We start from the raw sequence: 14,347 nt of genomic DNA, 5'->3' as shown, positions 1-14,347 counted from the left end.
AGACTCCTAAACATTTGAAGATTAGCTTTCTGAATAAATTAGTGTCACACTATATAGTAATGAAACTTAAGACAAACCTGAGCTTAGCATCGCGCTAGCAAATGGTAGTCGGTTGAAATTACTGTTAGATGGTATACCCACTTAAGGTGAGCATGCTAACATTGTAATTCTAACATAAAAGTCTCAAATTTTGTTAGCATTAGCATTTACATAGCCCTGCAGCATAGACAGATGCTTGATAGTTTGTTAACATGCAGAATGCAATACAGTCTTCTGAGATTTCCAGTCAAAAGGACACTCTGCTGCAGAGTGAAGTTTAGAGTAAGTTATTTACATGTGTGTGAATGCTTACATGTCAGTTAATCTGATTATTACAAAGTCCCATGTGATCACTAAGTCAAAGTTAACAGCTGTTTAAGTCTAGTTCTTGTGTACATGTTATTACTGACTTTCTGAACCTCTAAAACCTACATATCACAACAACACGGTCCCACAGCTTTACAAGCGCTAATTACATGCACTCTACTGAAATAGATAACCCAGTATTTTCACCACTAGATGACAGTGTTAGTCTAGTTCCTCTACCTGCGGCAAAAGCAGGCCAGAGAGAGTGACAACTGACAAAGGCAATCAAACTGCCCAAAAACAACACAACAAAAGGAAAAAACTGCCACACTGATTCCAAGTGTCTTGTTCCCGCTGGGACAAAAGACTACTTGAATGTAGTCTAAAGATTCCCCATTGATATCTGCCTTGTGTTTTGCACTCTACAGGTAAAGAACTGAAAGCTAGGTAGCAGACATTTAAGCAGAATCCTGTTTTTCACAGGTGAAAAAATAGAAGTGAGTCTAAAGTTTTTTTAAAAGCCGTTTCAGCAAATATTTTGATATTTTCTCAATCAATAAGGATAATAAAGATACTCTTTCAATGTGGTGTTGATATTTCTGTAAGAGTTAAGTTTCAAGTATCTATGGAGAAAAGGTGTTTTTTTGACAGGCTCAGTCATCAGTTTTCCATAGTAATTTCCTTTCACAAAAGAGGTATGTACTTTCAATTTGGTTTGCATAAGCCATACAGGAGCACAGTGTGGGTCAGTGATTGCAAAGCAATCCAAAACCAGCCGTCCCACTACTAAGACCATGTCTCTTCTCTGTATTTGGATGATATTAATCAGGCTTTATAGGTTGTATGACTCAAGCATTTTCAGAGTTTGTGATACTGGTGCATTTTGTAGTTTTGTTCTTTGTCTGAGTGATCATGGTAATATTATCATTTATTCATCTCTTAATTTTACACAAGTATAAAGCATAACTTCTATAAGGTGGATGTACAAACTCTTAAGGAACACTATGGGAGATTGACTTGACAATTGTCTGGCAAATTACCTGAGTATTACATTGTCTTGTTCACTGTGGTCTCTTTCAGTGTAACATGAACCATTGCTAAATGAGACTAAATGCTCTCTGATTCCAACAAGTTCGTAGCAGTGTTCCCATGGGGTCAAGCCGCGTGCACCATGAGCTGAAAAGCATCCTATTTGGTTTTCTCTTTACATTCAGACTCCATTGAGAAGTGCATGCAGGCAGGCATGCAACAGCACACTCACACAAAAACCTGCCCCTTTTGAGTCCTAACCACCATAGCTGTATATGTCCATTCCCTAATTGGTGGTTCTTTTTTCAAAGGAGTGATTATGTGTGTATGTGTTTAGAGGCGTCCTCTCTGTGTAAGGCGTCTCGATTCAGTCCATCTCCAACGCCAGAGGGGACAAAAGAGGCACCCGTTCCTCCTCTCAGGGCAAGGGGCCGTTGACACCAATAAATCCCCCCTTCCACTTCCTCCCCGGTGTGTTGGGGTTATGTCAGGAATGTCCTGGGTCCTATTGTCCCCTGGTGCTCTGTTTTTGGTAACCCATCACCAGGCATTCTCTACTGCTCACACTGCCTCCTCCCTCCCCCTTACACACCACACATGAGCACACACACACGTACGTACGTCCACACCCCATAGGCTGTGTGTCCCTTGGTCCCTAACTCTGAATAGACCACCTCGGCTGAATACGACAGACAGGCAGGCGTCAGGACATCAGGTTCAGCAGCCTAAGTCGTACATTGCAGCCCAGTGGGGAAAATACAGCCAATTATTTTCACCTGTTTGGTTCCCCTTGCACTCTTTGTCTGATCAGAGAAAGGAAATAAAACAATGGCCCGAGTGTCTTCGACTCTACTTTTAATGCTGGTTCTGTCCTTTCAGTGGGATCAACTACTTCATCTCTTTCACCCCTTTAATGGTGTTTATTAAAGGAAAGATTAATTTGATCCTCATAGACCTGTGTGATAGACCATGGACACCAGTATATTTACAGTGTATTTACAGTGTACAGTGTATTTACGGTGTTTCAGGGTTTTCACCAGGACAGTTTAAGTAAGTTAAATGTCAGATGAATAATCTGACATAATCTGTAATGATATAAAAGTAGTTTTAAAGTTGTATTCAATCCTAAATACATTGCATGTAAGTGGCTCCACAGGTTTCGGAGCCTATAATGTTAGCGTGCTCTGATGTCCTTTTTCCATACACATACATGTGCCTCTCATACATATATCATTTCGCAAAACTCCTAGTTCAACACCATTTACAAAATTGTTGGAAGTACGTGCTACATAAAATGTAAATATAATCCGTTTCTGATGGTTTGTGTCACGTGTGGGTGGCGGCGAGGAAGGAGAACCCAGGTGCAGACACTGAAATAAAACCGGAAATACATCAAACTAAAACATAGACAACAAAATCAAAACGCTGAATAACTCGGACAGACAGACTGGCCGAAATAGAAACAAGGAACTGGGAGCAGCAAGAGAGCTGGTAACAGTGAGAATCTGGCAAAGAGTGAAGGAAACCGGAGTTTAAATACAGAAGAGGGTGATTGGTGAATGAGCGCAGCTGATGATGTGTGAACGCAAGTGAAGGGAGTGGAGCTGATGACTATACCGAAGAGAGACTGAGGAAACAAGTCAGGAAATGACAGAGCCCTAAACAACACAGATCATGACAATATGAACTTGAAAATAAAAATAGAAAAACTTCTCAAATGTTGCAACAGAGTTTTAACTTTAGATCGACTTTGAAGTTAGCAATGCGTTGAGTAGGACAACTAAAGAAAAGCAGTGGAAAATGGAAGGAAAATATCCAGTGGAACATCACATTACTAATTAACTAGTAACAAGTCATTAACATCAATCGGTATAAAAAGATCATCCAGAGAGGCCGTGTCTTTCAGAAGTTAAGGTAGAGATAGATTTATCATTCTGTGCAAGCTTCTGGGCAGGTTTAAGACTAACGATTCTCTCATCCACAGTACATGGTATCATTAAAGATTCAGAGAAGATGGAGAAGTCTGAAAAATAATGGACAAGGCTGAAAAGCAGTATTGAGTGGCTGTAATCTTCAGGTACTCAAGTGATGCTGCATTTAAAAAAATGACGCAAGTCTGTAGTGGACATTGCTGCATAAGTTTGGGAACCCTTCTGAGAACCATTGTCAGTGAACACAGTTCCTTGCTGCATCCAAGATGCAAGTTAAAACTTGAACATACGAAGACAAAAACATATAACATTTGAACATCCAGAACGAACTTCACCACAGTCAAAATGTTTGACACTACTGCCTATTCATTTTGAATGAGTAGGTGAGTCCAAACGTGCAATATGACAACATATGTGCTATCCAGCTGACATCTTGCTCATTTCAACAGGAAAACACGACAGTCTGCCTGATAACAACAGCATGGCTGTGTAGTAAAAGATTCAGAGTTATAAATAGGTCTGCTTGCAGTCCAAACCTTTCACCCACTTTGACACATTGTGAAATAATAAATACAAGAGTTGTTCAAACTGTGGGTCAGCTGAAGCTATATAAAACAATAAGGAGATAGGATTTCATGTTGAAAACCGCAGAAACGGATCACCAGAGTTTACAAACTTGATGCAACACATTGGTAAACATGTCCCTGCCCCAGTCTTTTTGATAAGGGTCATTCATTTTAAAATGAGCATGAATTTCCACACAAAAATTAATCCATCCATTTTCTATAGCCTACCCGATTACCTGTAGCCCGTTGGAAGACAAAATTGTTGCCATTAACCATTTCTAGAAACCAGGGATCAATGCCATATGCATGTATAATCTCAACAGAAGAGCACAGTGTTCAGCGTCTCTCCCAAGTCATTCCAAAGTGATGCTTTGTGTGGTCGTTTAGTTTTGATAGGTTGTATTTTACACAAAGCCATGATCTTTTTGTAATCTCAACCAAGCAGTATTGGATTCAAATCCAGATGAACAGGGAACAGGAGTTAGTTGATAAGTTTAAAAAAAGCAGTGGTGTCAGAAGGGACTTCTTTGAGATTACAACTGAGGTGTCCAGATTGAAACAAGATGAAACAACAATATAATCAAAACCATGTCTCCTAGTCAGTGGCCACTGCAAGTCGGTGAGGGTTGATTCATGAGGGTTGTGCTCTTACACTTTTCCATTGCAGTTTCAAGATATGAAAAATGGCAGCTTTTGGCAACTTTTACTTCAAGTGACTGGGTCACTCAGTTTCAACACAAGATATGTTGTCCATGTTGTGGTATTTTGAAATGAATGCTGGGAATGAAATTTGGGTTTACATTTTTTTTTCTTCAAATAATGTTGCATCATGATCGTGATCTTATTTGGACGTTGCACACAAGTTCAAGTTGTTGTCAAAATGTTTCCTACCTCTTCATAAATGTGGAGCATAAAATATAGTTAAGATTATGAAGTGTGAATGGAGTACATGAACACATAAGGACTGACTTGTTTATCAAATTACATTTATGAATTAGAGGACAAACACCACGCTGCTCTTATTTTACTTGTTGGTTCTATTTTTCCTCATTGAAGTCAGACTTTACTGGGGTTTATGCACAACACCTGACATTTGGTGATTACCCCTGACCCTGCCACAATCACGCATTGCATTGTATATCTTTCTTATGTGTGTGGTTATGTCTTGGCATAGTTCTAATAGTAACTAAACAAAGAGCGGAACAATCTTCTCTAAGTTGTCTTAAAATAAAACAATCCTCTTGGCTAATTGTGTCACTGACCTGAAATTTCCTCGTTAAATCTGTTCGACATAATCCAATATGTTGCCTGAAATAACCGTAAATATGTTGATTTGTTTATAGATTCTCTATCTACTTTGCAGACACATCAACTACCCTACCCTACTCAGGCTCTGTTATCTGCTTTTTTGTCCAGATGCAATTTTTCATCATTCTCATACGTTCAGCAATCTTTTTTAGCCACAGCATGTCCCACACAGCCATTCAAGACACTGCATTCACTGCAAGCACTTCATGAATTCATTCACTCTCTCATAGCAAACATACTCTCACTTGGCTTATTCTTAGCTTCATCACCATTCATTCCGGTCTCGGAGGAGGTAACATCCCATTCTGGTGTAGCAGCGTCCTCTTGTCACCTGGCTGCATTAGAGCTCACACCGCTGGCAAACCCCCCCAAATACCAGAAGTTTGATTTGTTGTTCGGTAGGGGTGATGTATGTTTTCTGTGTGTGTGGAAGTTAGAAGGAGTGGGTGGGTTGTACACATGTTACAAAGTGAGGCGCCATTGCGGCCTAAAAAACTATTAGACTCTGTAAATACACACTGTGGCGAAAGTAAACATTCTCAGCATGCCATCTAGGCGCACAGAAGGGGTACTGGGAGACAGCGACTGGACAGACTGTGAGGGGGAGGTGTGTGTGTGTTTGTGTGCGCGTGTGACTCAGTGTACATGTGTGCACATTAGGAGTACAGCACTAATCAGTGAGCTGAGATGGGTATGGAAAATATAGATTTGAATGGGAGAAAACTGGTGTGTGTGTGTGTGTGTGTGTGTGTGTGTGTGTATCTAATCAAATACAAGTTGAGAAGTCAAGTAAACAAGTTAAATTTGGTTTACCTGTGTGTGTCGTTAGGAAGACCAGAGATGATTGTTTGTCAGGAGCATGAAGTGTTTGTGTGGAACGGTGATGAGTGCCGATCAATTATGATGTCTATCTTGAGAATGCGTGTGCACAAAGTGTGTATTGTGCAGTTGTGCATTTGTGATACCCTCTATGTTTCTTGTTGGCCTCACCTGAGTGATGAGAATAAACAATATAAAAACTGGGTTGGGGGGGTTTAGGGGGTGGGGGGGGGTTGCAAGTAACCATGGAAACAGGGCTCAGAATATGCACTATTCCCAGCCCTGAGAGTGCCACACCGCCCACAGCTCTATTTTTAGCCCTTAGTTTGGGCTTCCAATATCTGTTACATCTAACAAGAGTTAAACTGAGTAATCATCAAGCATGACTACAGAAATGTGACTCTGACACTATGTGTCTCATTAAAATGGTAGCAGCACAAGAGCATATCGGACAACCCGGATCACACTATGCTTTTAACTGCTGTGTGTTTAAATGGGGCTCTGAGGATGCAGACCCCCTAAAATAGATTATATTTAGCTGATTATTACTTTTAAAATCACCCTTGTATAAAGAGATTGACTGTCTTAAATACCACAGTCACCTGTTGTTAGTTGATGTTATGGCATTTTATGAATTCTGTGCCTGCTTCTGCCTGACTCCAGGTCAGGTTTGTCAGCTCTTCAGGAGATGTACAATTGACATTAGTTGAGCAGCTGAGCTTGAGCTGGAATCATAGCACTGGATAAGTTCTGGATAAGCAACAACCCTAAAATATAGACATACCTGCCAGGCTGAAGGGGGAATAATATAAAGGTCCAACCCAGCTTGGGCTTCTTTGTCTCTTAAAAAGACCTCCAATACTCATACAACATCACTGCATCTGCAACTCCTGCCCCCCCTCCACACACACACACACACACACACACACACACACACACTATACACTACAGACACCTACACATCTCTTGCTTCTTATATAACGCAAATGAGTACTTGACGCGCATACATACAAGCACACACATACAGTTCTCCAGACACCACAAGCTTGGGTTGGTGGTGGTGTGATGGAATGCTGGGTATCATCTGTGGTGACTCTGTTTGTGTGTATATGTATGTGTGTGTGCGTACCCTCCCTCCCCTCAGTGCTCAATCTAATACCCTGTCATCATCAATAACCTCACCAGTGCTGACTCACTGGCTTTTACAAGTGTGGGGTTTTGGGTCTTACTCGCAGCCACAGACCCTTGTCTCCATCTCTGTCTGTCTGTCAGCCCACAGCACCATCCAGAGTTGTGCGTGTACATTCAAGCAATCAGCATGCACGCTTTCCTACAGACTTACTCTCTTAGGAGGAGATGTGTCCACATAGGTATGGATGTCTCTTCCATGTTTCTTCAAGTGAAAGCCCTTTGCAGACCCTTTACCACCCACACCCACAGACAGCTCTGCAGTCACTCTCAATCGGACCCCAATCCATCATAATAATTGGCAATCATCAAGAGACACAGGCTCATCATCTTCACCGCTGAGCATGTAACCCTCCTCTCTCCCTCTCACCCATCATCCCCATCCTAATTGTCTCCAGGCCTTTGTTTAACCCTCCTTACAGCAGGCAAAATGGGGTTTTATCTTCAGTTCACATAGGAGTGTAGATGTTTATGAAGCATCCAAACACTAATAATGAATGCACAGTCACTTGTATGCTGATGAATGAGCAGACAGACAATAATGACGCAGAGCTTCTGACAGGGTAAAGGTCGGCAGTGTCTTGACATTTTTATGTATTGAAGTTTATGGCCCTGATTGGCAGCCTGTCCCCTAATTTTTACCCATATAATGTGTCAATCAATGGAATATCTTTTGCCACGAGGACCGTAAATTCACATCAAGTTGATATCATGATGAAGTTTTGTAATTTGTTTATGAATGGAAGTGTGGATTTCATCAGTGGTATAAAGTAGTTGGAACAGCTTTGTGGAGAATGGACAGGGCACTTACTCATGTGAGGACAGGATTTTTTCCTTCGGAGTAAGAAAAAAAAATCCCGCTTGGTCCAAATTTCATCTACAGCCATATTAGATGCCTCAATGTTCACCTCTGTTTCTAGAATGGGATTAATTTGGTGAATGTACAGTGGATATGAAACTGCGGATGGAATTTGAGAAAATGACCATGTTTAGAAGACCAGTGATGATGTTTTTCTCACATGGCCTTATGCATTTCACATTTTTATTTGATTTAAACACAAAAAGAACAAAAACTCTTCAGCATCCCACAGCAGATTCTAGGAGATGAATAAAATCTGGGACTCTCATGTGTTGACAGTGATTGAAGTGCCTCACGAGTCATAATACTGTCAAATGTGGGGATTTGCGGAACATTAAGGACTTGGCTGACATTTCTATGCTCTCAGTTTTGCTAAGGACGCCCGCAATTCAATCAAGGACCACCTGGAGGTCCCCGAACCCCACTTTGAGAACCAACGATGTAACTGGCTGGCAAGGTCTGTTTCTAAAAGGTGCGCACCTAACTGGCTGGAGCCAGGGCGGCGTATTGCCTTTCACACGCTTCTAAAATACTCTCCGGGCAGAGCCTGAAAGGGTTACTGTTTCCCAAAGTGCCTCATTCTGCGCAGTCGAGAGGGGGCGGCTGAGTGGCGCCGTCGAGTCAGAGACGCAGTTTCTAAAAACCCCGAGACATCATCAAGAAAGAAGCTGACAGTAAGGAAAGCAGCCCCCCTCCTGCTCCCTCTCTTCCTCCTCCACTGGCTTGCTGCCGTCCTTCTCCTCTGCTTACCAAATCCCCTCAGCGGTTCTGTCACAATAAGCGGGCGGCAAGTGTCAAATCCAACTCTGGCCGCAAAAGCACAAATCACTTGAAGGCACACAAGATGCGCTCACTGGAAATACTACTCAAGCTGCTTTTAGCTCGCAGACATTTTGTCATAGCTCTGTTTAAGTCGTTGATTGCATTTAAAGAATAATATAAACACCATAAAAATGAGCCCTGCTTACAGAAAATGACTCCTCGCTTTGATTTCACAAGACTTTTTTTTTTCCCCTGCGCGTCTCCAGCGCCTTTAATTGGCCATATCTCTTTAACTTGCAGACAGCATACCCCAGCTCTCCAATTAATAGTCTGCTAACGTCAAAAACAGTTGACCATTGTTTTATGGGCTTTGTGTTTTTCTTTTCTCTCTCTCTCTCCCTCTCTCTCTCACTCTCTCCGGGGCGGTCAGACTTGAATAGGCGCCGGTCTGCTCCAGTCCACCTCTATACAAATACCTCAGTGGAACTTGTGTGGAGCTTCCAGACCCCAGACGCTTCGCCATTTCATCATTTGACACTGTTTAAAATGTCTGAATCATATTTTACGCATTATGTTAACACCTCGGATCCCTGAAGCCGGCATGTGCGTAGATAGTGGGGGCGAGCGTGCGTGGCCTCCCCCTCCACCTCCTCCTCTCTCTGGCTCAGACAAATAAATGTCAGTTCTGTGGAGGCGCTTGAGGTATGTGTTGCGCATTACACGGCGTAGTAAATCAGCCCTTTCTAAAATCACTGTGACGGCGTGGAGCGTCAGGCAGTCCACACAGAGCCACTGAAACTTGGACTTAGTGCGGTTAAGTAACTCCACTCCACTTCTCAGCCCGACCATCTGAACGCTGCAAAAAATACGAGCATGGCATAGCCTCTACTTACTCTTCATAAAATGCTGATCACTTTGACGTGTTTATTAATCTTAACATGAAATTACATTTCTGTAATGAGTGTTTTCTTAATCATTACCGGGAACCAGTGTAAATCCTTTTCATGCACATTCAGCTCTTCTCCTGAAAGGAAAGAGTGAATGAGACAACATGTTCCGCTGATATTTTTTACAGCATACACGCCCCCTTGGATATAGACACTCGTTGTAAGCAATATGTCTTGACACTAATTCATGTTGAAAAGATAGACTTTATTGCTAAAACGTGTAACCATAACATGTACACTGATATGTCTTACTTTTTTATTTATTTCTTTCTTTTTTTTGTCATTTTTAGAAATATTCAAGTAGACATCTCCCATATTTTTTTTCTGGTATACTCTGCTATTCTCTTTCCTTATGCTCTATACTCACAAATCGTTAAAATAATAAATAAAACGTACAGTTTTGTTTATTCCTACAATACTATGTATTCCAAAAAAAAGCTGAGTTCACGCCTTTACATATATATATATGTATATATATATATATATCTTTAACCTCAACCTTCTTTTTTTTTTACAATTTAATTATTATTGATATTAATATTATACAAAAACTCTAGGCAGCATTGCAGTGAAATAAAAGTCAGCATCAATGTTCAGTTGAAAAAAAAAGAGCACCTCTTGGAGAAGTGTAGCATATCATGAATTCCATCTTCAATGTCTCTTTAAAAAAAAAAAAAAAAAAAAAAAAAAAAAAAAAAAAAAGCTCTTCCTCATGAAGTGCTCCTGGTTCTCCCCCCAAAAAACAATGTTTCAGGGTTGAGAATAAAATATGGTCCTGGTTCAATTAGAAAAAATAGCTGCATTTTTCTTAAATATGTACAATGTTGGTATTTCACTTAAAATGCTATATAAAAAAATAGATTTGCTATGGTGCCCACCTCTGTAGAGAGTTAACAGTGCAATAGAAACCGTATTTCCAGTCCACTCCCCCGTCGACCTCCGCTACTTCCTTAGAGTAAAATCAGCACGAGCACTTGCACTCTGAGATGATTGGGTATTGCACCTGTATCCACGTACAGTATTTCTGTCTTAGAAACCCTTGGCAATACCACCGCAGGAAAATCTTGGTGATTGACTTGACGGGTTTGCATGACATCCCCTCAGGGAAGGAGCAAGAGCGCTCAGAGAAACAGTTTCCCTCCTTGATGTATCGTGGCCAGAACCTCACGCCCAAATCCTTCCAGGTGTACACCACAGGGCAGTGCGTATAGGTCCACAGCCACTGCAGGAATTTCCTGCGGGCTTTCTTGCCCACTTTTACCCGCTTTCCATAGGGGGTCTCTGTGAGGTCCAGCTTTTTAATCTCGTTAGGCATGGGCCCCTGCAGCTTCACCTGGTTGTCTGGCGCGGAGAGGTTCACCAGCATGGGCGAGCTGATGGACATGAAGTTGGGGTCAAAGTTGCTGCCGAGTTTTTTCCTCAGAGTTCTCTCGGCCAAGTCCTGCTCCCGGGGGTCGTACTCCGGATCGGGGTCCTCCTTCAGGTCGGGGACGGGAAGGTTATCACTGGGCGATGGACGGAGGCGAAGGAAATGCTGGGAAACTCCAAGGTGAACGCACACCAGCACGTAAACGAGCAGCGTTTGTGAGAGGCCCATTATTCCCCTTGTTCTGTGCACTGGCTCTTGTCGTGTGAAAATGATTCAGTCCTGTTCCCGGGTACCGTGTTGTCTGCAACGAGTAGCCCGGGGCTTCATAAATAGTAGAACTTCAGTCACCAGCAAGGCGATACTTTTAATAGACCGCGTCGGGTTTGAATGACATGGAGCGGAGTGCTTTGCTTTTTAGGGCTCCTTCAACTTTGCAATTTACCCGCTGATGCAACTCTGCAGCGTGAGATGCCTCTGCTTTACAGCAAGCTTTAGGTCGGAAAAGGAGCGCAAAAAAGGGAAAACTCTAGCCTCTTCGAGCTGTAGTCTGCTTCACTCCGCTCCTTGGATTCACTTTGGGTTTCTCTCGGTTGTCATGGTTACCCCGGGGACTCGAAGCTACGACTAACTGTCTACACTGGATGACAGCGGCCGAGGCGAGAGCAGCATGGAATGAAGTGTTTTCTAAAGAGACAAAATAGATCCGGAGCGTCCCGAGAGAGAAGGGCGCACAATAGAGGACTTCACCAAGTTTTAAATGTCACGCGCCCGACAATGTGGGCTGCCTTGGCCAATGTTATTTTTACGCACGGCTTTTATGAACGTGTTCTCTCTTAACGTCGCCTGACGCCGTCAGGTTTGACAAAGTCCCAGGGTACACAATCAGTCCCAGGGTCCGTGAACTCAGGAGAAAGTCTATGCAGTTTGTCTCTTGCGTGGTATTCCAGCAAATATGTGCACTTGAAAACGTCCACAACTTAGAGGAGCCGTTAGATACAGTCTCAGCTTATGAGATAGCAACCATTTCTCTTTCCAGGGGATGTTCCAAATTGCAGCTCAGTTTTATGTTATTTGAAAAGTCTCAAGTTGTTTTATTTCCACAGAATTCTTGGCTGCGCATGTATAGAGAAAAAGCGAAGAAAAAGCTTTACAGTGAGTTGCAGTGTCGGTGCATGTCAGCAGCAAACTGCAAACTGCAAAAAAAAAAAAAAAAAGCCAGTAAACGTTGATAGTTCAGAGTTCGTTTCAGTGTGCCATTGCTGAATCCTTTCAGAGAAGCTCCAAATCGCAACTTCGCTGCATGAAGAGACGGTCCATAATCTAGAGCGTTTTTGGCCGGGCTCTGCAAGCGGTCAATTCCTGAGGGAGCCTCTCTGCTTCTTTGATAACTGCTACAGAAGCTCCTACTGAGTCGCTCCTACTTCAGGAGTCTGAGAGACTTGGCGCTGGAGCATTTCTTTGCTTAAGCACACTGTGTGTGAGTGTGTCTGCAGCGAGTGGTGCTCAGTCCCAAGTTAAATATCCCCCTCCGACGGTACAAAGTGTCAGAGGGGCCTGCCCACCCCGGCCACTTTCACTATGATTGACAGCCCCGGGCTACCCCCCTCCCCTCACAACGTGGAAAATATCAGCCTCAATGACAAGGATCAACTGGGTCCTAAAGCACCAGTTTTACCCCGAATTACAGACTAATAATCAAAGACATGAACAGAGCTGTAGAAGAATTGCTCTCTCATACAGATTTTAATTGTTCTGGTAAATGCTCTTTCCTGCGATTTTCAGTAGAGTGTCTGTGATTCACTAATAGGTTCAATGCGCTGTCAATATTCAGCTGAAGCGTGGAAGAGTTTCCTTGGCTTGAACTTTCCCATGAAATTGATGGGAAACGTTTGGTAGTTCGTATGCGGAAAGGGGGCATCACATTCCACCTTTGTTCATCGGGATTTGGGTCTACACAGGAATTGGCCGGTTGAACTCAGAGGTCACAAAATAGGCACATAATTAAGGGCTATAAATGGCCACGGATAACTAAGCGGTACCTTTCCCATACTAAGCAGTCATTAGGTCATGTTGAACTTTTTACTTTTTGTTTGAAGTATGTTGATTCTGCTATAATGCAACTTGGAAACTATCCAGTTAGATTCAGTGTACTGGCTACAAGATAAAGAAAATAACCCATGACCATGCAACAGTGTGTTGAAATTTAGGTATTACCTTTTTTTTTTGTAGAAATGCTGGTGAAGTGGACATGCTTTCTGAGCAAAAAGTCAGAATTTTTAAAAGACTTAAAACACTTGAAATATATACTCATTGTATAGTTAAAAGTAGTCACAAAGGGGGAATAATCTCATTTAGATGTATTATCCTGACTCGTGGTTCCTCCTGCAGTTCAAAGTATTTTGCAGTTTGGATAAACTGAAAATGTGCTTGTCTTTTGTATTGGTCACTAGAGGGCGTTGATCCAGCATGTTGAAGACATGAAGCCAGAAGCTCCCCACACTCTCTCCCCCTCTGTGACTACTAATGTTTGAGTGCATGCGGAGGGAATTTTACACTCATGGTGTAAACAGTGCAGTTCAAGTGAACCTGTTCACCAGCTTTCACATCAAACCTGAAGAAAAAAATATTTTAGGATCAAAGTGATGTTAAAACCAATATCTAAACAAAGTCTCCTCTTGAAAAATGACAGAAGTTTCATGACAGGAACTTCTCTAATAAATGTTAGTCATGAGATGTTATTATCTAAGCTTATACACGTGGAGAGAGTTGCCAGGAGTCTTTTGCATCCTATGAGTAAATTCCTGCTGACCCCTCAACATGCACACCCACACTCGCAGTCATAATCTGGTTAATGATTAGAGTTCCAATGTAGACAGAACTCAGCGGGTAGCGGGGACAGTAAGGCTGAGCTGGCTACTGTAGAACTGGCCGGTGCCATTGTCTTCCTCCACAGGTCTTGGGGTGCTGTAGTAACAGAAAAAAAAACCCATGCAGAGAGAAGCACTTCCCTTCCTCCTAGTCTAAAGCACTAATGCTCAAGCAACTCAGCAATAAGTCGACCCCCATCCCCTGGCTAATTACTGGAGATAGAGACAGCTAGAGAGGAGGGGACCAGTGGACACAGTGGGGAATATTGGTGGTGATGATGAGCAAATGTGGTAGAGAGCAGAAGAGGGTGATGAGGATAGTGGTTTCAGCAGAGAGAAAGGGACTCGCAGGGTGGA

The 14,347-nt window shown here is 42.4% G+C and overlaps 1 protein-coding gene across 1 annotated transcript; it reads right to left on the bottom strand.

Moving 5' to 3' along the window:
- Window positions 1-10,436: 10,436 nt before the first annotated feature.
- nog2 (noggin 2) lies at window positions 10,437-12,599 on the bottom strand. The gene has a single exon (XM_075457209.1). The coding sequence runs from the start codon at window positions 11,349-11,351 to the stop codon at window positions 10,716-10,718; it is 636 nt and encodes a 211-aa protein (XP_075313324.1). The 5' UTR covers window positions 11,352-12,599; the 3' UTR covers window positions 10,437-10,715.
- Window positions 12,600-14,347: the final 1,748 nt, after the last annotated feature.

This window comes from Odontesthes bonariensis, chromosome 23 (assembly GCF_027942865.1).
Source record: "Odontesthes bonariensis isolate fOdoBon6 chromosome 23, fOdoBon6.hap1, whole genome shotgun sequence".
NCBI lineage: Eukaryota > Metazoa > Chordata > Actinopteri > Atheriniformes > Atherinopsidae > Odontesthes > Odontesthes bonariensis.
Note: the sequence above shows the minus strand (reverse complement) of the source record. Positions and strands in the feature narration are given on the sequence as shown.

Excerpts from the sequence above, each read along its gene's own strand:
- nog2 (XM_075457209.1), bottom strand. The coding sequence starts at position 11,351 with ATGGGCCTCTCACAAACGCTGCTCGTTTACGTGCTGGTGTGCGTTCAC.